This window comes from Epithele typhae, assembly GCF_022376455.1.
Source record: "Epithele typhae strain CBS 203.58 chromosome Unknown BXZ73scaffold_85, whole genome shotgun sequence".
Classification (NCBI taxonomy): Eukaryota; Fungi; Basidiomycota; class Agaricomycetes; order Polyporales; family Epitheliaceae; genus Epithele; species Epithele typhae.
Window position 1 is genome coordinate 45732 of NW_025954276.1, and position 19757 is coordinate 65488.

The following is a 19757-nucleotide window of genomic DNA, read 5'->3' on the forward strand; positions in this document are numbered from 1 at the left end:
AGACACGAAGCGCACCTCGATTCCTGATAGTAAAATCCAATTACTGGCACGGTGGCGACAGAGAGCAGAAAACAGCTTGATGGTTTGGGGGTCTCGATTTTTCATTTGGGAAACCAGGCCTACTCTCGATACTATTCTGTAAGACTCCCGAGGAAGGTGCGGCGAGGTCATGATTGGGTCCACGCATTGACTACCAAGGGAAGTCACTGTGGTCCGTGGAACTTGAAGATGGTGACCAGTAACGGAAGATAGGTGCTACTCGTCGCGCTAATGCGGTCAGGCAGAATACCTTGCAATGTTACCTACGAGAGAATGTGAGCGAAGACGAAGGGAGGAGATAGTAGGAAAAGGCAGAGCATATAGACCGCACGTTTGGCGCCGCTGTGGACTTCGCTCCAGAATTTGGGCGCTTCTGATATGGACGCTCAGCGCTCATGGAGGGCAAGCATCCTACGCTGATTGAACCGCAGCTTCAGTTAAGACTATCCAGACATCCAGGAACTCTAGATTCATGCTACATGTCGTAATATACAACAAACAAGTGCCGGGGCTTAGGCCCAAGTGACGGTCGTCTCCTCGTTCAGGTCGATCTCTGCGTTCTTCACGACCAGTTTCTCCACTCCCTCGACATACTCCCAGTCTCCCGCAGGGACCTCCCTCCCGTTGATTTGTACCGCCGCTGGCGACGTCGCCCCGACGCCGAGGACTGTGACGGTCTCGAGCTTTTGCGCGACGTGGAAGTTACCCGCGACCGTGACCGTAACCTTGCCCTTGCTCGCCACAAACTTGATCGTCGAGTTAGGTGTGGGAGGCATCGTGTCTCCATCGTCAACGTATGCCGTCCCGAAAGCGTATCCGTCCTTATCCTGGCTCACGAGAAGCGCGTACGGGCCGGCCGCAGTTTCCGCGGTCGTATATCCGGGCTCCGCGTGCAGGAGGATCGTGGCGCCGTCCCGGACGTGGACGTTGATGTGCCCGAGGGGAGCGTCGAGCGTGACCGGAGACCCGTCGGTGGGGATGGCTATCGACGCGTGGGTGTACCAGTCGCGCCAGGTGACCGTGCCGCGCCCAGGGAAGATGCCGGCAACGGTGGATGCGTTCGGGGTGAGCACTGGGGTGACGAGGATGTCGCGGCCGAGGAGGAACTGTTGGTCGATGGGGAAGAGCTCGGGCTCGTCGGGGAACTCAAAGAAAAGGGCGCGGACGGGGGCAGAGCCAAAGGTCGAGGAGTTGGCGAAGAGGGTGTACTGCAAGGGGTGAGTTAGTGGATCTGTGGAGGGGAAGGGAGGAAGAACGACGTACCCAGTACGGAAGCATGCTGTACCGCGTGGCGATCGCGCTGCGTGATACACTCGCCACGCTGTCCCATACGTACGGCTCCTGCGGGATGCCGCCGAGGATGTTGTGGTTCCGGTAGAAGGGTAGGAATGCGCTTAGCTGCATCCACCTGCCGCACAGTTCCTCATCCGAATTCCCTTCGAAGCCACAGGTGTCCGCTCCAACCATCGGAATCTGGAAGAGTTGAAACTGCAGCACGCCTTGGATGCTGTAGTGCATGTAGGACCACTTGGAGAAGTTGTCCCCGAGCCAGTGGCCTGTCCACTTGCCAGATCCTGCGAAGGTGGAGCGGGAGATAATGAAGGGCCGCTTGTTGTCGCGGATCTTGAGCAGCGCGCCGTGCGTCACCTTCTCTTCCATGAGGCCCCAGAGGTTGTGCACGTCGAGTTCTGAGATGCCGTTGGCATGCATAGCGAAAGGTGCGACAGTCTTGAAACCGAGCTCGCCATATGCTATGAAATCGTACGTTAGTATTTCGCATAAACAGACGGACGGTGTGACACTGACCATTGTGGATCGCGTAGGGCGGAGCGCTCAGGTCGATCTCCGGCCCATCGTCCAGGGCGCGTCTGTACATCGGGGGTCGGACTTTCGGGTCATACGTGGGCTTGCCGTTTATCGTGATATTTCCACTTTTCCCCCATACGCTCGCATCGTATCTGAAGGTATGAGGTCAGCGTGGCAGATCGTAGTAGAATATCCTCGAAACATACCCCTCAGGCCAGTGCTTCACAGGATTTCCAGGGGTTCCGGGAAGGCTGAAAGGTACAGACGTGTCCGACCAGTCGGCATTTGAACCACTGCAGGAATCATGAGCAAACACAGGGACAGGAAGCATGTGAGGGCATACCAAGAACCACTACAGAACGATGCGATCTCGTTCATATCGAGCCAGATTCCTGAGAACTCTACGCCAGACTTGGACCAGTTGGTCAGAGCATCGGTCCAGAAAGATGCCGCATTGTCGGAGAACCAATCCGGGAAGACCTAAGACAGTGATGAACACGACATTTCACATAGGAAAATATCGCACGCATACAGTGTATCCTGGCCAAACTTGTCCAACGTATTCAGTGCCGTTAGGGTTCTTGATCCAGACATCACTAAACAGATTTGTGAGTAGGTAAGACGGCGCATAAAATTTTGCTTGTGACTTGCAGCTCAGTCCCACGCGTGTATGGGTCGTACTGAAAGGACGCGGTGAGTGATTTAATCAGGATTCGGGATGACCTTACTCACAACATCCGTTCTGTTGGTCTGGTGTGCAACAGCCGCATCGACGATAGGAATGTAGTACTGATGATTCGAGCCCTGCAGTACCCTTAAGCATGCATTAAAACTACGCGGACGACGAGACACCCTCACCAGTTCACGGATGAACGTCCGAACCTCCTCCGCGTTGAAGCTCACCGGGTCCGCCGTGAAGTCCCGGTAGTCATGGTAGAGATCGATGTCGTTCCACATCACCTCGAGCGGGACGTTCGCGTCGCGCATACGCTGCACTTGATCGCGTGTCTCCGCGATGGACATGTAGCCCCAGCGGCATAGGTGGAAGCCGAAGCCCCACAGCGGCTGCCATGTCGGAAGGCCGATGAGGGCGCCGTATTGTTGGATGACTTCCTGCGGACCTGGACCAGAAAGGAAGTAGAAGTCGAGGTTGCCACCAAGGATGCGGTACTGGAGGAGGGAGACAGATGATGAAGGAGGGGTAAGGAGGAGGGCGTCGGAACCAGCAGAGCTATACACTCCACTAAGCTTATATACGCGTCAGCATGGGAAAAGACTACGTACTTGAACAAGAATACACCGTGCGACTTGGACTTCTTCGTCCTCTCGTCATAACGGTGCTCCATATAGATGGGGTGGGAGCCATAGCTGGTAGAGAACATAGAAGGTGAGCTGTGAGGTACCAGAGACGTCAAAGTAGACTCACATGTTTTCGTCTTCGGGGTCCGCGGCGTCGCGAGCCCACATGGTTTGAATTGTGCCTTCACCTCCGTGTGCGCCCGTGTCACGACGGAATCCATTTGTTGCAACGACCTCCCCCAAACCATAGATGTTCGTGTCAAGGGGGAGCGCAGATGTGAGCTGTAAGTACCGGTCCTCAAACACAAGAGGGAAGCCATTGAGTGCAGTGCGCTTGTCGGACGGGATGATCGGGGCGATGGGAGTCTTCGGAAGAGAAGAGGCGCGGGTGTCGAAGAGCGGGACACCATCCGGTTCGGAGCGTCGTGTGATCCAGAAAGCGAAGGGGGAACCCTCGTAGTTAAAGACGAGATCCGAGTTTCGTTTGAGAGATGGTTCGCGAGAGCCCTGATCTACGTTTATGACTGAGGAAGGTATCGCAAACTGCGAGCGGGCCTTGTCGTAGATATTAACGTGCAACCTATGTAAGTCAGAGGATCAGCGTTGGAAGATGCCGTAACGAATTCTCGGTACGTGCCTGTCCTGTGTCTCGTAAGTAACTTCTAGGATTAGAGTTTCAATATCATGACCGTATGCGTTGCACGCCGGTCCGGCGAGGTCTAAGCGGGCATGAATGCCGGTGTCGGTTTCATGAAATGCAGATAACGCGAGTTCGTATCCTGAGAGCAGAGGTCGTCATTAGTACTGCCTCTGCAAACTCCCACTAGTATGCAAAAGCGAACTGCCCAAAGGCCAGTGTCAGATTAAGACTTCGCTTAACGCTATTCCCCCGTCTCGTGAAGTCACGGCGGGGGCTCTGACTTTGCTCGGCCTGACAAGATTTCACGGGTCTCAGAGGGGAATCCTGCCGACCCGCCTGCACTGCGCACAGATTCCGGGCCGTATGTCCGACCATGTAGACCCAATACCCCACAGAACCTCCTCGGGGGAACCGCGGGAGTGAAACTAGCGACGAACCTGGGCACGATGAGACGTTGCGCGAGAACGCTGCGCGCACTTCTCCGTCGTACACGATGTTTCCAGCTTCTGACCACCAAGCTTTGAGCATCGGGACCTGGTCCTTGCCCACGTAGAGGGAGGCGCCCAACGCCAGCGCACCAGCGAAGAAGCTGGCGGCCATAGTGAAGATGAGGGCGCGGAGGAGACGGTGGAGGGTGCGGAGGTTGCGGTGCGAGACTGGTCGGCGGGCTTTATAGGAGCCGTCGACTTCGGCATCGAGCGTTAGGCTCAGCATCCTCGCGAAGACCTGTCCGAGCCAGTGACGAGACGATCGGTCCGCGAAGGGAGGAGATTGGCCTGACGGGGAGAACGTGGGGCGAGGAGGGGGTCAGATGTGCCCTCGTAGTGTCGATTTAGCTGCGCTCGAGGACGGTGTGGGTGAGGCTGTTTACGTCTCGACACCGGCGGTTAGCTGCGCACGCGACTTGACGCATCATGAGAAACGGATTGGACGGTTCCAAAGAACGCGGGGAGAAATGCACTGCCGTGCAACGTTGAGACACGGAGGTGTGGGTATGTAATGCCTGAAGCGAGTGGCCAGCGCTGTGGGGAGGGTTCGACATGAGGGAAGAAGAGAAGGCAGATCGCCGACCGACGCACACTCGAACGTGTTCACTGTTGTGGCGTCGGGCACTCTTCTCTCAGTCGAAGTACTCTCAGAAGCACAACTCATGCGGTCAACAGTGAAAGGGCACCCTCATTACGACATGTTGGGATAAGAAGGGGTGGATGTATAGCATGACTGTAAGATATAGATTATACCACGAGTTCGCCCTCAACTGCACCACGCTCGACACCCATCCTCTCCAAGACTCGGTCATACCGATCCTCATCAACTCGCTTGAGGTATCGAAGGATCTTTGCTCTTTTGTGAATGATCTGGCGAAGATGCCGACGACTCGCGATGTCCTTCTTGAACGTAATGAGGTGGTTCCACATGTTGCGGATCTCCATCGTCATAATGGCAGCTGCATGTGCCGGTCGAGGTGAGAAACGCGGAGAGGTAATGAGAACGTACGACGCACCTTGCACCTCTGGTCGCCCAGTATCATTGGGCTTCTCTGGCTCCGAGAACTCAGCCACGATGCGCCTGCGGTTCTCGAACGCGATTCCTCCGGCGTCCGCGTTCCGCAAGTCGACCAACCGCGCAAACATCAAGTTGTTCCCCGGGACCTCCCTCGAGGCATTCACCTCCGCGCTGACCAGTGTCCGCGCCTCCGTATTGTCGCCCTTGGTCTGGTTCTGCACCTGCCCCTGCACCGTCAGGTGCGGGAGCACCTCGAAGAACGCCTCTGTCTCCTTCTCCGTGAGGCCGTAGCTCATGTACTTCGGCAGCACAACCTTGCCCGTCCTCGGGTCGATCGACGGCGGGGGGCTGTTGGCGATGTCCTCGGCGGTCACGAGGATGCGGGCGAGGTCGCTGTTCTTCCACTTGGCCTCGTCGCCGGCCTTGTGCCCGAGGATGACATGGGGGCGGTTCGCGCGAGCCTCGGCCTCGAGCTCGGCGCGGCGCTCGAGGGAGGCCTTGAGTGTGCGTTGTATCTTACGGGCGCGGGCCGAAGCACGGAGGGTAAGCTGGGCTTGTAGGACGGCAGAGGTGTGCAAGGAGGCGGCGCGTGCTGAGCTCGTCGACGCGACTGCGCGCGAACCTGACATGGAATAAGCACGTAATTGCGAAATCATAGGGAGGCACTCACACTGGGCTATATGCGCCCCGAACATGGCGAACGGCGAGCAGGGGAGTGGGAGTGACGAGGGGATGGCATCCAGCAGCGACTGTGGGCGCCAGAAGGTCGGCTCGCGTGACCGTGATCGTGTGAATGTCTTGAAGCGCCAGGGTATATAGTCTTCGCCTCCCGCGCAATTTTTATTTTCTCTCCAGAGAGAAGCCACGCTGTTCGACGCCAGATCTCCCGACCGTTGAGACAGTGCCAGAGACTCTTCGGAGTTCTGCCCTCTCGAGATCATGGCTTTGCAAAAGCAGGTTAGGAAGTGTCGTAGCTCATGTTCTCCATGTTGCGGCATGTCGACATACCCCTGTGACATCCTTTATACTCTTGTATCGTATTTAGTTTCGCATGAATTGCAATCATTTGTTCGCCCTCACCACCAGTTTGCTCAATGTTCTCAGTCGCAACGTTCGTACATGTTGCAGGTATGTGTTGGAGCTAAATTTCGTCCGGAGAGGTTTGTTCCCCGAGGCTATCAGGTTGTCAGCGACCTATGCGTTTCCACTTTCTGCCTGCGGACCATATCGCCGTCCTTAGCTGTAGCTTGTCGACCAACGTCGACCTGAAAGTTGTGGAAAGCTTCAGCTTCAGAATCAGCTGCACGTGCATGACGCCCCGCCAAAAATCTCGTAAGCGCCCTCGGTTCTCAGTCCTTTGCCCTCCTCCCCTTCCTTCGAAGCCTGGTCCTCAGCCATGGCGCCCTCAAAGAAAAGTCCAGCATCATCCAAGACGAAGTCATCTTCTTCCTCCACCCCCTACATCAAGAAAGTCAAGGGCGAGAACTTCTACCACAATGCGAAGACCGCGAACCGGCTGAAAATGCTCAAGGGCGGCAAGGCCGTGCGCGACAAGGACGGCAAGATCATCCAGGCCGCCGCGTTCCAGAAGGGCGAGGACGAGACGAAGCCGGGCCGTGTGCAGCCCGATCGGCGGTGGTTCGGTGCGTTCTCTGTTACATTCACCGAGTTTTGCGGTGGGACTGAGGGAGGGGGCAGGGAACACGAGGGTGATCTCGCAGACCGCGCTGGATCACTTTCGGACGAGTCTCGCTGCGAGGCAGAACGACCCGTACTCTGTGCTGCTGCGCAAGAACAAGCTGCCCATGGCGTTCATCGACGATGCGGCGAACCCGAATACTCGCAAGGTACGTCTTTCCCTTTTTTTCTTCTGAACATCGGACAACGGTGCCCCAAAACCAGCGGTCGCATATCCTTGAGACGGAGACGTTCAAGGACACCTTTGGTCCCAAGGCTCAACGCAAGAAGCCCAGGATAGATGTCGGCACCTTCGAGGAGCTTGGGAAGGCAAGCGCGGCAGCTGCAGACATCAAGGAAGCTGCTGAGGATGGGGAACCAGGTGGGTTCGCTTCTCCCTTTCTCGTATCTGCTCTCATTTTGTGTAGGGGCAGAGGCTTCGACATCCCTGGGCAATGACTTCCAAACCCACGCCGACATCGTCGAGCCGATCTACGCCAAGGGCACATCTCGTCGCATATATGGAGAACTGTACAAGGTCATCGACTCTTCCGACGTGATCATTCATGTCATCGACGCGCGGGACCCTCTTGGCACCCTCTGTGAGTCGGTCTTGGAGTTTGTGAGGAAGGAGAAGGCACACAAACAGGTCGTCCTTGTGATTAACAAGTGCGACCTGGTGCCCAACTGGGTCACTGTACGTTTCGTCCCTTGCCGTCTCTCGAACGCATTCACAAATCTACGTATAGGCGCGCTACATCCAACACCTCACGCCGCGCTACCCCACCCTCGCCTTCCACGCTTCGCCAAACCATTCCTTCGGCAAAGGCTCCCTGATCCAGCTCCTCCGCCAATTCTCGCAGCTACACTCGGACAAGAAGCAGATCTCCGTCGGCTTCATCGGCTACCCGAACGTCGGCAAGTCCTCCGTCATCAACACCCTCAAGTCCGGCAAGGTCTGCAACGTCGCCCCCGTCCCGGGCGAGACCAAGGTCTGGCAGTACATCACGCTCACCAAGCGCATCTACCTCATCGACTGCCCTGGCATCGTCCCCACCTCTGCGCGCGACTCGCAGACGTCGACGGTCCTCAAGGGCGTCGTCCGCGTCGAGGCACTCGCGACACCCTCCGAACACGTCCCCGCGCTCATGGAGCGCGTCAAGCCCGTCTACCTCGCGCGCACGTATGCGGTCCCTCTGCCCGACGCGGACGATCCGAGCCAAGGGTGGGAGCCCGAGGCGTTCATGGACAAGCTCGCGCGCATGAAGGGCCGGCTGCTCAAGGGCGGGGAGCCGGACCGGGAGTCGGTCGCGAAGATCCTGCTTAGTGACTGGGTGCGGGGGCGGATCCCGTTCTTCGCGCCGCCGCCGGAGCGGTCGGACGAGCTGAACAGGGTGGAGGAGAAGAAGAAGGCGCGGGCGGCACGGGATGCGAAGGGGAAGGGGAAGACCGCGGCTAAGGAGGAGGGGCACCGGATTGGCGTCAAGCAGAACTTGGGCTCGATCATGCAGAAGAACACGTTCGTAGGTGAGGACGTGCGGCCTATCGAGGGCGAAGATGAGGGTGAGGGTGAAGTCGAAGAAGAAGTGGAGGCCGAGAGAGACGGTGAGGAAAACGATGAAGAGGAAGAGGAAGAGGAGGTGCTTGGCTGGAACGACGTCTTCAAAGGTGACGACGCCGCAGCAAAGGGGGGTGAAGATGAGGACGACAATGAGGATGGGGATGAGGATGAAGATGAAGTCGAGCCGTCCAAGGGTCCTGTTCAGGCTGTGTCGGGCGAGGAGTCGCCTCAAACACAAAAGAATCGTCGTGTGACGACCAACAAGGTACGTTCTCAGATACACTCTATTGCCCCTCAGCTTACTCGTCTTGAAATCTCTAGAAAAAGGCAACAAACTTCTACACGAGTGCAAACGTGAAAAACAAGAATCGCCAGAAAGCGGCCGTCTTGAAGTCGTTGCAATCCGGCGACAAAGGTCGCACGCGGAGACGATAGAGCATGCCTCGCATCTTGTGTTTATTCGTTGCTATATACCTTCACAATGCAATTGCTCACTGCACGAGGTCCAGTTGGAACCCGCAGCAGTCATGTCAAGGCAAGTGGTCTCAGGAGATGACGCTTAGGCATTGGGATGAGAGTGCAACGTCGTCGACATCCATTTTCATATCCAACGATAGGCCTCTGGCTGTGCATACAAAACTCCACTCAAACAAGGTGTACTTACATCAGAGCTTTACGCGATCGAGCAGTGCGCGGGAAAAGGGTGCAATGACAGGCTTTAATTTGACAGCTTGGACGAGCGCGCACATGAGCCTCCAGCTGTCCTCCTCCCGCCCCTTCGCCGTTCTCCCTCTCCCGTTCTCCCGCTCCCAGGGGCCAGACCGACACGACCGTGAGAAGACCCACCAACGCGCCTCCATGCTCCCCACCGCCCGCAGGGGCTTCGACAAGGGCTCGTCTCGCCCCAACCTGCTCGTCTTCTTCGCGCGACGCTACGCCGTCTTCATCCTCGTCGCCTTCGCCCTCCTCTTCCTCCTCGCGCGCATCTGGCGCGCTGCGCCTCTCGCCGCGGCTCCACTGCCCCTTCAGCCAAACGAGAATGCGCTACTTCCGGCACCACTGCCACCGCTCTACTCTGCGTACCACTTCGACGAGCTGCGGTTGCCCCAGCATCACTGGGAGCGCAAGAAGCCCGCTCCGACAGAAAGCTTCTTCTATGTCGCCGGTCATGCGCGAGGTGCGTTTCGGCGCCGTCTTGCGAATGTGCGCGCGCGGTACTCATTCTTCGCCCTTTGCTCCTGCAGGGACTGGGTGGGGCAACGGCATGGAGGAATACCTGCTGAACGCCTATATCGCGTACAAAGCCGGACGATCGTGAGTATCATTTATCCCTTGCGTCGCTCGCATGGCTTGGGCGGCGAGTGTGCGTAACCTCGTACGGGTTGGCTGGCAGTGTTGCTGCTGCGGCGTCCCCTTGCTGCGCAACTCGCCGGCAGTACGCGCTGGAAGCAAGATACGTTCCGGGTGTCAGCACCCCAGAGTTGTTGCAAACGTTCCTGGTGGGGCTCCGCTGTCTGGCCTGAGCACCCACAACCGATCGCGAAGCTAACCTCACCCACAGATTCGTCTTTAGCAATTATACATGGAACGCGGACGGCTCGTTGTACTCTGATTACAACGGCAAAAAGATCCCCTCCACTATTCCCTATAGTGCGATTGTCAGAGGTCGGCTCCTGGTCTTTCGCAGGTGTTCTGATTCTGATGGCTTACACTCTGCCAGGTTACTTCACCGGGGACCCTCTTCCAGCAAGCAACCACGCTCCGCTGGCTGTGAGCCGAGAGTACTACCAGAAGCTTTGCCCAAAGCCTAAAGTTTACATCCGCGAAGACGTCCACGATCATCTTTCCTCTGAGAACAATGCCAAGCAGATCACCGATGGCTGGGTTGCGAAACTTAAAGGCACCGAAGACCCTTGTGTCCAGACTGCGCTTGGCTCCGGTCAGCTTTTCAACTACATGTGGGTATCATGTGTCATGGCTCGTGCAACCCTGCCTGATGCGATTGCAGGGTATTTGGAGATAAGTACGCCATGCACGACATCTGGGACGAGTTCACAAGCTCTCCCATCGTCACGCACTTCCGGTGGTCGCCGCTCGTCGAGCTTGCCTACGACAACAACCGCGAGCTGTTCAAATCCTCCGACACGGTGGAGCCCTACTATGCTTCCTTGAACACTCCGACGAACCGGGAGCGATACCCCGAGATTCCTGGCCTGCTCGCGCTTCACGTCCGCCGGGGCGACTTCGAGGAGCACTGCATCCACATCGGCAACTGGTCCTCGGACTACGTCGCGGTCAACAACCTCCCGGGCATGGCCGACCAGTTCACCGTCCCGTCGCACGAGGACTGGGGCTGGAACACGCCCGAGAACCACGCGATCTACCGCAAGCACTGCTACCCGTCGGTAGACGAGATCGTGCAGCGGGTGAGGGAGGTGCGGCGCACGCCGGCGGGCAAGGGCCTCCGGCGGGCGTTCATCATGACGAACGGGAGCCCGGAGTACGTCATGGAGCTCAAGCTCGCGCTCTGGCACGACGGCGACTGGGAACTCATCACGAGCTCGCGCGATCTCGTGCTCAACTGGGAGCAGAAGTACATCGCGCAGGCGGTGGACATGTTGGTCGGGCAGCGGGCGCAGGTGCTCATTGGCAACGGGGTGCGTGTTCTTTTTTCCCGTTCTTTCTGGCGTGGCTGGGGGGCGTCGGCGCTGACCGGTCGTGGTTGCTGGCAGTTCTCGACAATGACATCGAACATGGTGATGATGCGGATGGTGAACGGGTTCCCGGTGGAGAGCACCCGGTTCTTCTGATTCCCGGTCGTCACCCCCTCAACCCCTCCGCCCGTCGCAAGCCTTCTAGAGGCAAGGCGTCGCGACTCCCGGCGTCGCAAAAGCCGTAAATCCTAAACTCGACTCGCCCATCCCGCCACGCGTCGGCACTGGCGCCCTCCGCACAGCCCCGCCATCCCTCAGTCTCCCGACCACCAACTCCTGTCAACCACCACTACCCACGTCCAAGATACGTACCGTTTAATCGCGCAGGGCGCACCGCTCGCGAATGGAGCGACACTAATGCCGCCGACGGGACCATAATCCTTGGTTATACATGTACGCCTAGCCTTTAACGCTCTGTATCGCATTTTTTTTTTCGAATCTAGTAATACTGGTACTGTCCGCCCAAGCTGGCCGTCGAAGCCTGCACGGCCGCGCACACCACGACTTTCCTTCGTGCCCGAGCATCGACCCTTGAGCCTCGTCGGCTTCCCCGCGCGATCCACCAGAAGCGCGTGAAGGACAGACAGGTTTATTTAGGTCCTCAAGGACCATGGTGCCCCGCCTCGGGCCGCGAACCCGCGCGCATCGCCCTGAGGCAATTGTGCGGCCACCGGCCGGCAGTTCGGACGTGCTCGAGCGCGCGACCGGAGCAACTGTGGTCTGTGGTCACTACGTAACCATAATCATGATCACAGGCCTACCACGCGACACCGCCCCGCGACGCTTTCTGTCGTATACGCTCGCGTCGAGGCGTCGGCGCCGGGCTTCCACCGACGCGCGCGCGGTACACAGCCGGCGCCCGTGCTAATGTTGCGCACCGCTCGTCCTCGACATCGCAGAGTGAGCGTACGCACCGTACCGGCCGGCGATCCGATCAACTGGCAGAAGTTGCCGCTGTCTCCGCAAAGCCCGCGGGCGGAGCGGTGGGCGTGGGCGAAGGGCCGGCGGGGCGCGAGCCCTCCCGACCGTTGTACTTGAACTTACGGCTCGCGCACACCCTCGTGGTGGTGGGTAAGTATAACACGATCGGACACGGATATGGGGCTCTCTGCGACCGGAACACCGTTTCGCGGGAAGGAGGCCGCGGTCGCGACCGTGCGCTGTGGGCGCGCATTAGGGGTCGGAGATCTGCTCGAAGTGGTAGGAAGTTGGGCGCGTGTGTGTGCGCGGGATGTTTTGGGCCGCTTGCAGTGTGTTCGAATGCCGCGCGGTGGCCCCGGGGGATGGGACGCGCGTCGCGCGGGTGCGATTGGGTGGGCGTCGGGACCGTCGTACTTGCCCTGAGGGACGCTGTTCTGGACTCTGAATTTGAAAAACGGGTGTGTGTGTGTGCGTGTGCGCGTGTGCGCTTCGCGGGTATCGCTGACTTGTGGTAACCTACGGGTGGGTCCAGATGCACGCACGGTCGGTGCATTTCGCCGCCGCGCACCCTGGACGCACGGTCGATGAGGTGTTGATCGGCCGCCAGAATCGGGGCACATAGATAACGCTGCAACAAGCTGGGACTTTCACAGTGTGTGATAACGACGAGGAAGCAATACATCGGGCGGTAAATCGAAGCCACCACACAGTGGGGCTGGGACTGGGACGATAGCACTTAGCAGAGAGCATGCAAAAACACAGCGCGAAATGACACAGGCGTAGGGCTCGGGTCGCGTTGAGAGCATTAGGATGGGAGGGGGGAGGGGAGAAAGCAGGGCGGCGTGATAGCGAGAGGACGAAGAGCAGAGAGAGATAAGAGCGGTATGGGAGCATTCGAGGGTTTGACGTGCATTGAAAGTGCTAGGATGGAAAGTGATAGCAATACGGGAGAGCAGCGATGATTGTGATAGGGCAAGGAGACAGAGCGTGGTGTGTGGAAGGATGGCGAAGAAAGCTGGGGGGATAACTAGGTGCGAGGGGAGACAAGATCAAGATGCCGAAGCCGGCGCGAATGGGGATACCGGGGGATACGAAGGGTAGCCTTTGTACACAGTCGCGGGGTGAGGGGGGCCAGGGGGAGGTGGCAAAGAGGTCGGTGTGTTCGGTGGGGCACCATGTGGGATATCAAGTTTGAATTTGCCCATGAGGCAGTTGCTGCCCTCCCGCCGGAACTCCTTCTTGTTCCATCCCGGGAATTGCCACTTCCAGTCATGGCCCAAAGGAAAGCTGAGGAAATACTCGGCCTCCTCCGGATGGGCGAGGAAATATTTGTCTGCCCAACTGTACTCTGAATGGGCGAACCGAGGGTCGTCGGGGAACTCCCGACGCTGGCGCTCCTTGTATAGCCAGCTGTCGAGGATGAGGGGGGTGATCTCCATCGCCGCGAACGGTTTGAGGTTGACTTTGTCCCATATGTCGGCGGTGGCATTAATGATATGCGTGCCTTTGAAGTTGTCTTCGCCGGTACAAAGGAAGATCTCTTGGTAAAGTCTGTGGCGTTCCGTGTGTGTCTTGTGGTTGTCCTCTCGAAGCGAGACCTTATCGCAGAAGGGCATGGAACAAACGGGTGCTGTAGTTTCATCGGTCGACCACTTCAGATTCCAGTTTACATCTAATGGAGATGGCGTACCTCGAAAGGGATCGGGAGCGGCATGCAGTGACTCCATATGACGAAAGAGATGCGCCCTCTTGGTGAATGCCTTCGAGCACTCTTCTACTGGGCAAACAAATCGTCTGCCAATCGCCGCATCTGATCCTTGCACAGGGACCTTTCGCCCTCGCGCGACCTTATTCCGATCTAGATTCGGAGTAGGTAGCTCGCGAACGAGGTCGTACACACCTTCGGGGTCGTCAGGAACCTTCTTCTCCCCATCGGGATTGATGCAGTAGAGTTTACGCCCTGTGAGCCGCGAAGCCACCTTGCCGTAATGGTAGACCTCGAGGTCCTCAGGGTCGTGACCGTGGTCTGGGATTTTTTGGATGTACGGACGAGGACCGGGGGGCGTTTTGGCACGTGGCGGATCGATGGCGTACGCCTCGACGGGGTGATCTTCCTTCACGGTCTTGTCTTCTGGGGTGCGCCGCGGCATCCACGGACGGGCGACGAACGAGACAGGCTTCTCGAGGAAGGGACGGGTGATGTCGCCGCCGCCCTACACCGCGAACGAGCGATCTGGGTTAGTTGGGCCGTGGGCGGAACTCGGGATCAGATCACCCACCCAGAGGTCTTCGCGCCGCGGACCTGGGTACTGCACGAAGCGGGGGAGGTTGTGTTCAGGCATGTCAGATAAGGCTTGCGCCCGCAGGGAACGGGCTCGCCAGCGAAGTGTGAGTGTGGGCGGAAATTGAATATGCGTGGGCAGATGGCAGTGCCAACTACTACCAAGTCACCAGGATCGGGAAATGGAAGGGAGTCTGTATGACGAAGGCCGTGAGTATGGCAATCTGTCGTCACCACCAATGTCTGCTGAAAGGCGCACTCACCAGCACTGTGTCCCTGCCACCACGCGCGGCGGGGCAAGCAGATGGTGGCGAGAGGGCAAGAGAGACCCCCGGCGCGCGTCGGGAAGACGAACCCTGTGATTACCTAATCGCCATTCCCCCGATGGCGGAGCGCTCCACAACAAGCGCCATGCTCTCTTGGACCACGACTCCTATCTCGCTCTGACTGCCAGCCTTGGGCGAGCGCACCTTCTAGCCTGACTCACAGCGTACTCCAACAGTCCTGTGCTCAAGCCATTTTTCCACGTGCAAAAATCACACCATCGACTGCGGACGGTGCCGGCACAGCGAGGCCAAATATATACCTGCCACCGTCACGGAGTCCGAAGCGTCAACTTGTGTTGGAAGATGAGGGCGGCGAATACGGGATTGAGCATAGATCAGGCCTCAGGGTTGGCGCGACCTTTCCCCGCCGATTGCACTTTAACGATTTCGGGAGTTGTCCCTGCAGGGCCTAGCTGCGGATAAGACTTGCACAGTGCGCAAGAACGAGTGATCCAGGCTTAGAAGCACGCATACATCAGAGTTTGTGCTCGTATGCGGTCCTTGCGGTGCGTTTCTCATCTCAGTAAGCTTCGTGCGTCAGAGCTAATTAGCCGGGCGGTATTCCAGGAAGTGATGCCGCCGGATTACATACTCGCATTTTTTTCACCACGCTACCACAGACTAGCCCAGACGATCCATCAAGACGACCATGTAATCAAGTACGTGGCTAGCACATTAAAATATTCCGCAGGACAGTGAAGTAATCCTTGTAGGCCCCAGTGACCACGTAAGCATGCACGTACATCCGAGACGTTTCCATGGCGGTCAGTATAGTCTGACGTCACCATGGGCTCACTGGCGGGTGAACCGGCCATCCGGGCCGGCCGGCGACTTGTCACCGTCCAGCAGGAAGGCTCATCGGACTGGTTCTCTTCCCTTCCCACCCCCATAACCGAATCATTGTCGCGATCTGATTAGCCCAAGCGACGCAGCCAACGTTTATCGACCGTGCACATCCAACGTTGTGTCTATCTCTCTCGCACATAGCTGCTTTCACATCGATCTACGCCTGCCATCCGCCGAACGATCGCCCAACCTCGACTCCTCGGATGTCGATCCGCAACAGCCCGCGATGGTTTCCGCTGAACCCGCAGGCGCGCCTGGACCTCCAGCCAAAGGTTCCGCGCGTCCGGGCTCGGGGGCACTGTGCCTCGTGGGTGCATGCACGCGAAAGAGGCGAGTTTCACGGACCGGACCTGCGATGGGATCTCACATACCCATCCGAAGCCACGCTCATCTGCTTGATTCATGTGTCGACGACGACGATGTCCGGGCGTACCGCTCTCTGCGCTCGCCTGCACAACGGCTGCGAGCACGCGGCAATCGGGCTCTCAACCGACTTGGCCAATCCGAGGTGACCTGCGTGTCCAGCGCGCGGCCCGGCAGGGTCCGACGCGCTCATATAGCAGGCTGAACGTTCGCGGGGCAGCCCATGCTCTCTCGCTCCCGACACTGGCCCCACCACGTGGCCGATTACCCTGGGGCGCATGGGGCGTGTATGCGGTATGTGTTTCAAACAAACTCCCTTCCAGGGTCTGACGCGCCAAAATGGGCAAACCCAGGTCTTGAGCGCATCGATCATGCCTTCTCAGCCGTCGAGGTATCTGCACACTTCCATGTAGCCCAAGGCTCGAGAAGGGAGCTCAGGCCGTCCTGGGCCCGGTCTTACCGTTGGATTGGTTTCTCACACACGAGGTGGGCGTCGCCTAGCTTACGTCTAGTATCATGCACACCCTGATGATTGGTTAGATCCCTACTTCGACCCCACTACCTTCGTGCCCGGCGCGGCCTGCACCATGATCGCGCGCGCATTCCGGTGCATCGTGCATCAAGTACCTGTACAGTACCGCCATACTCGTCACGCCTCGCCCTTGCATATCCACAACGCTCGAAGCTCCGAGGCCGCCTTCGGACGCCTTGCCGGTCCCAGAACCCAGGACCTGCCCCCAATGCACGATCCTAGCGGGAACCATACCAGGGCCTCACCAGACTGCGAGCATCCGCGTACACGCGAACCGACTCTGGGGCCCTTACGGCACGGTGTGCCCGGCGCAGATCCGTGCCTCGATCTCGCGCACGAACCTTGCCATCAGCGCTCGCACGCCCGCGACACTAGCATGCGCGCACAAGCGCCCGATTGCGCTCGCGATCGCGCCTCCGGCTGCATGCGACTCCGAGGTTGTGCCGCTGTGCCTTCCAGCACTGGGAGGTGTGTTCTACTTGCCCCCGACCCTGCTCTCTGTCTTCGACCGGCGTCTGACGCTTCCTGTCCTTCGCATGTCAGACCGCTCGGGACCGCACCTCGCGCGAATCTGGAAGGGCCGGGCAGGATTCAGAACTCATTGGAGCGCGGACCCGGGATCGGCAGCGGGCCCGTACGCACCCTCATGTTCTCGTCACTGCAGCAGCAGCGCAGGCGGCGTTCCGAAACCTCCTCGTCTTCCCTCACCCTCCGCGCTCGCGCGCTGCTGTTGTCGCCGCTCTGCGTATCTGCTACCATCAACATCGCTGCAACCAGCGCGCCCGCGACGGAAAAGACAAACAGCGTTTCGCTCACACACACACGTCCCGCCGCAGTCTCGAGGGTCCTACGACCGCAGCCTCGGCCACACTCGACTCCAGACCCCCCCCCCCCCCCCCCGCTCCCGACGTCTTCTCGCCGTCTCGGGCGTCACTACGGTTCCACGGCTCCCGCACGTCGGCGCCCCAAACCAAGCGCAAGCTCAGGCGTGTCCCCGCGTCCGAAGCGCGCACAACCGCCGCCGCCGGGCCCGAGAGGTCCTGTCGGACAAACCTCGCCCGGCGGCCCCGTCAACGCTCCCAGATCGCGTCGAGGACCCACAATCGCGGACCCACTTATCCCTCGGCAGCTGCGCGCGCGCGTCTGCGCTTTGAAGTTTGCCCTTCTGATTCTGAACTCTCTGTCCCGCGTGTGCGCCCGATCGCTCAGGCGCGGGGTCAGGCGCGGGCCCGGCTGTAGCTCGGACTGGTTGTGGCCACTGGCCAGCGTGGGCGGGCGGGCGGGGGCGTTAGCTCACGCTTCCGTTGGGCTGGGCTGGGCTGGCTGGGCCGCTAGCGCGGAGTGCGAGGCGCGGGGTGCGGGGTGCGTGGGATGCGTTCATGGTCTTGGTTCGGCTTCTAGCCTGAAGATGAGGGATGGGCGCGGCTGGTTCGGGACACGAGACGGACGTGGAGGACGGTAGGGAACATACCACGACAACCTGAAGCCGCGGCTTCCCCACGTCGTCACTCACCATCTCTCACACTCTCTGGTCCGCCGCAGTGATCCGGCCGCGCCCGGCACATCTCTCAACACCCCGTTCCCTTCGGACAGAACCGCATGTGGTCTACACGCTTACCATAGGGCTTTGACGAGGAAGACGAAAAGGAAATTTCTCAAAAGCTCGGGGAAGAGGCGTCTGCCGACTTGACGCGGGCTTGCGGGAGTGGCACAGTGCGATCGACAGCCAAAGGAAGCAGCGCCAAGGCTGCGTAACAGCCGTACGAATGCAAGGACGCATTGTCCCGCTGAAGGGCCATCCGCGGTAGCACGTGCGCGGGGAATGCTGGCAGCATGATGCAGGTGTCTTTCAGATATATACTCCCGCGGGCGTGGCTGCGCGGGCAGAACCACGGCGGGTCGTGATTCGTGCGTGTGGTGATCCCGCCCCGGGCGGGGATCGTGGCGCGGTGACGGTAAGTAGGTACGGACAGGACCACGAGCGCCTGTTCGTGCAAGTATGAACGTACGAACGCCCGATGATGGGATGGTGGGGGCGGAGGCGGAGGCGGCGGCGGCGACAGTGACGGCGGCGAGAGATACCGTTAGCAGTATCTCGGTACTCGAGGCTCGAGCTGTGGCCGCTCTAGCGACAGTCTAATCTACACGCGCACGGCGGAGAAGCAGAAGCCGCGCCCGCGGTTGCGCAACGACGACGGCCTCGAGGAGGGCGCATGGCGCGCCGCGAGACGCGCCGCGATCGAAGTTCGGGTGCGCGGGCCTCGCTTGGGAGTGCCTGCGATAGCTCGGCCGCGGAGCGCGGTGGTACGTCCGGCGCGGTGCATCCGTGGACTCGCGCGGGCGCCCGGGCGGAGGAGGGGCGGATGGGAAGGTAGGGAAGCAGACGTGCGCGGGTGTCTCGGTCTGGAGCGCGAGGGCGCATCGTGGCCGGGGCGTGGAGGGAGGTGGTGGGACGGCGGGAGGTTTACGTGGGCGCGGGGGAGGAGGGCGCGGGGTGCCCAGGGCGGGGGCGGGGGAGTCAGTGGGTGGTCGACGGGGTCGAGAGCGGGGGATGGTGATGGAGGGCCGGATGGGGCTAGCGCGAGATTGGAGAGGGAGATCGGAGATTTGGGGTAAGTTGGCCTGCGCTGCTTCGGTGGGAAGGCGAGATCGGCTGGGAGATCGCGGGGATGGATGGCATCGACAGGGACGCGGCTCTGCGACTCTCGCGCGCGGGCTTCGCTCGGCCTGCGTCTGCTGCGACCGCGCGCGTCGCTGGCGGGGCTCTGACGTGTGCGCGCAACCGCCGGGCTCTGCGCGCGCGCGTGCGCGGGGCGGGCACACGGGCGGCCGGGGCGGGGCAGCGGGGGACAGCCAGGCTCGGTGGCAATGCGGACAGGCTCTGGCGCCCGGGGGAGGACAAGATCTGGGGCGGTGCGAGGCTGGCCAGGCTGCAGCTCCCGTCCCCTGCCCGCCCTGGCTGGCTGTGTGTCCCGCCTGTGTGCCCTGGCCGCACCTCCCCGCCGCCCGCCCGCGCTGGTCGACCGACGGTCTGCTGTGTGCCCGCCGTCCACCCACGGGGCGGCAGTGCGCGTGTCCGGCGAGTATTTACTGGCCTGCAGCCCACCGAGCTTCTTCTCCTCCTCCTCCGCCCCTGCGTCCTCGGCACAGCTCCCGCCGATCCCCCGGCCCGCGTCTGCCCGCCCTCCGCCGCCCTCCATTCCCCGCCGCCCGCCCCGTCCGCCCGCCCGCCCGCGCTCCGGCCCG

At 60.0% G+C, this 19757-nt stretch overlaps 5 protein-coding genes across 5 annotated transcripts; 2 read left to right on the top strand and 3 right to left on the bottom strand.

Moving 5' to 3' along the window:
- Positions 1 to 551: 551 nt before the first annotated feature.
- On the bottom strand, positions 552 to 4384 carry BXZ73DRAFT_92765 (glycosyl hydrolases family 31-domain-containing protein; the record flags this gene model as incomplete). Its single annotated transcript, XM_048026474.1, has 12 exons — positions 552 to 1247; positions 1303 to 1790; positions 1846 to 1997; positions 2052 to 2138; positions 2189 to 2325; positions 2378 to 2425; positions 2569 to 2649; positions 2704 to 3076; positions 3130 to 3213; positions 3272 to 3724; positions 3782 to 3923; positions 4183 to 4384. 12 exons carry the CDS (start codon positions 4382 to 4384, stop codon positions 552 to 554), a joined length of 2943 nt encoding a protein of 980 aa, XP_047872637.1.
- Positions 4385 to 5019: 635 nt separating this feature from the next.
- BXZ73DRAFT_81606 (S15/NS1 RNA-binding domain-containing protein) lies at positions 5020 to 5985 on the bottom strand (the record flags this gene model as incomplete). Its single annotated transcript, XM_048023533.1, has 3 exons — positions 5020 to 5231; positions 5289 to 5912; positions 5961 to 5985. The coding sequence occupies 3 exons, from the start codon at positions 5983 to 5985 to the stop codon at positions 5020 to 5022; spliced, it is 861 nt and encodes a 286-aa protein (XP_047872638.1).
- A 701-nt stretch (positions 5986 to 6686) lies between these two features.
- Positions 6687 to 8963, top strand: BXZ73DRAFT_106530 (NGP1NT-domain-containing protein; the record flags this gene model as incomplete). The annotated part of the gene is made up of 6 exons (XM_048016643.1): positions 6687 to 6933; positions 6989 to 7137; positions 7193 to 7349; positions 7396 to 7664; positions 7717 to 8793; positions 8850 to 8963. 6 exons carry the CDS (start codon positions 6687 to 6689, stop codon positions 8961 to 8963), a joined length of 2013 nt encoding a protein of 670 aa, XP_047872639.1.
- A 423-nt stretch (positions 8964 to 9386) lies between these two features.
- Positions 9387 to 11338, top strand: BXZ73DRAFT_54874 (uncharacterized protein; the record flags this gene model as incomplete). The annotated part of the gene is made up of 6 exons (XM_048021236.1): positions 9387 to 9705; positions 9773 to 9842; positions 10090 to 10193; positions 10249 to 10486; positions 10537 to 11185; positions 11261 to 11338. 6 exons carry the CDS (start codon positions 9387 to 9389, stop codon positions 11336 to 11338), a joined length of 1458 nt encoding a protein of 485 aa, XP_047872640.1.
- Positions 11339 to 13344: 2006 nt separating this feature from the next.
- Positions 13345 to 14037, bottom strand: BXZ73DRAFT_17182 (uncharacterized protein; the record flags this gene model as incomplete). Its single annotated transcript, XM_048017544.1, has 2 exons — positions 13345 to 13793; positions 13854 to 14037. Coding segments are annotated over 2 exons (633 nt in total), but the record flags the coding sequence as incomplete, so codon positions are not given.
- Between the last annotated feature and the right edge of the window lie 5720 nt (positions 14038 to 19757).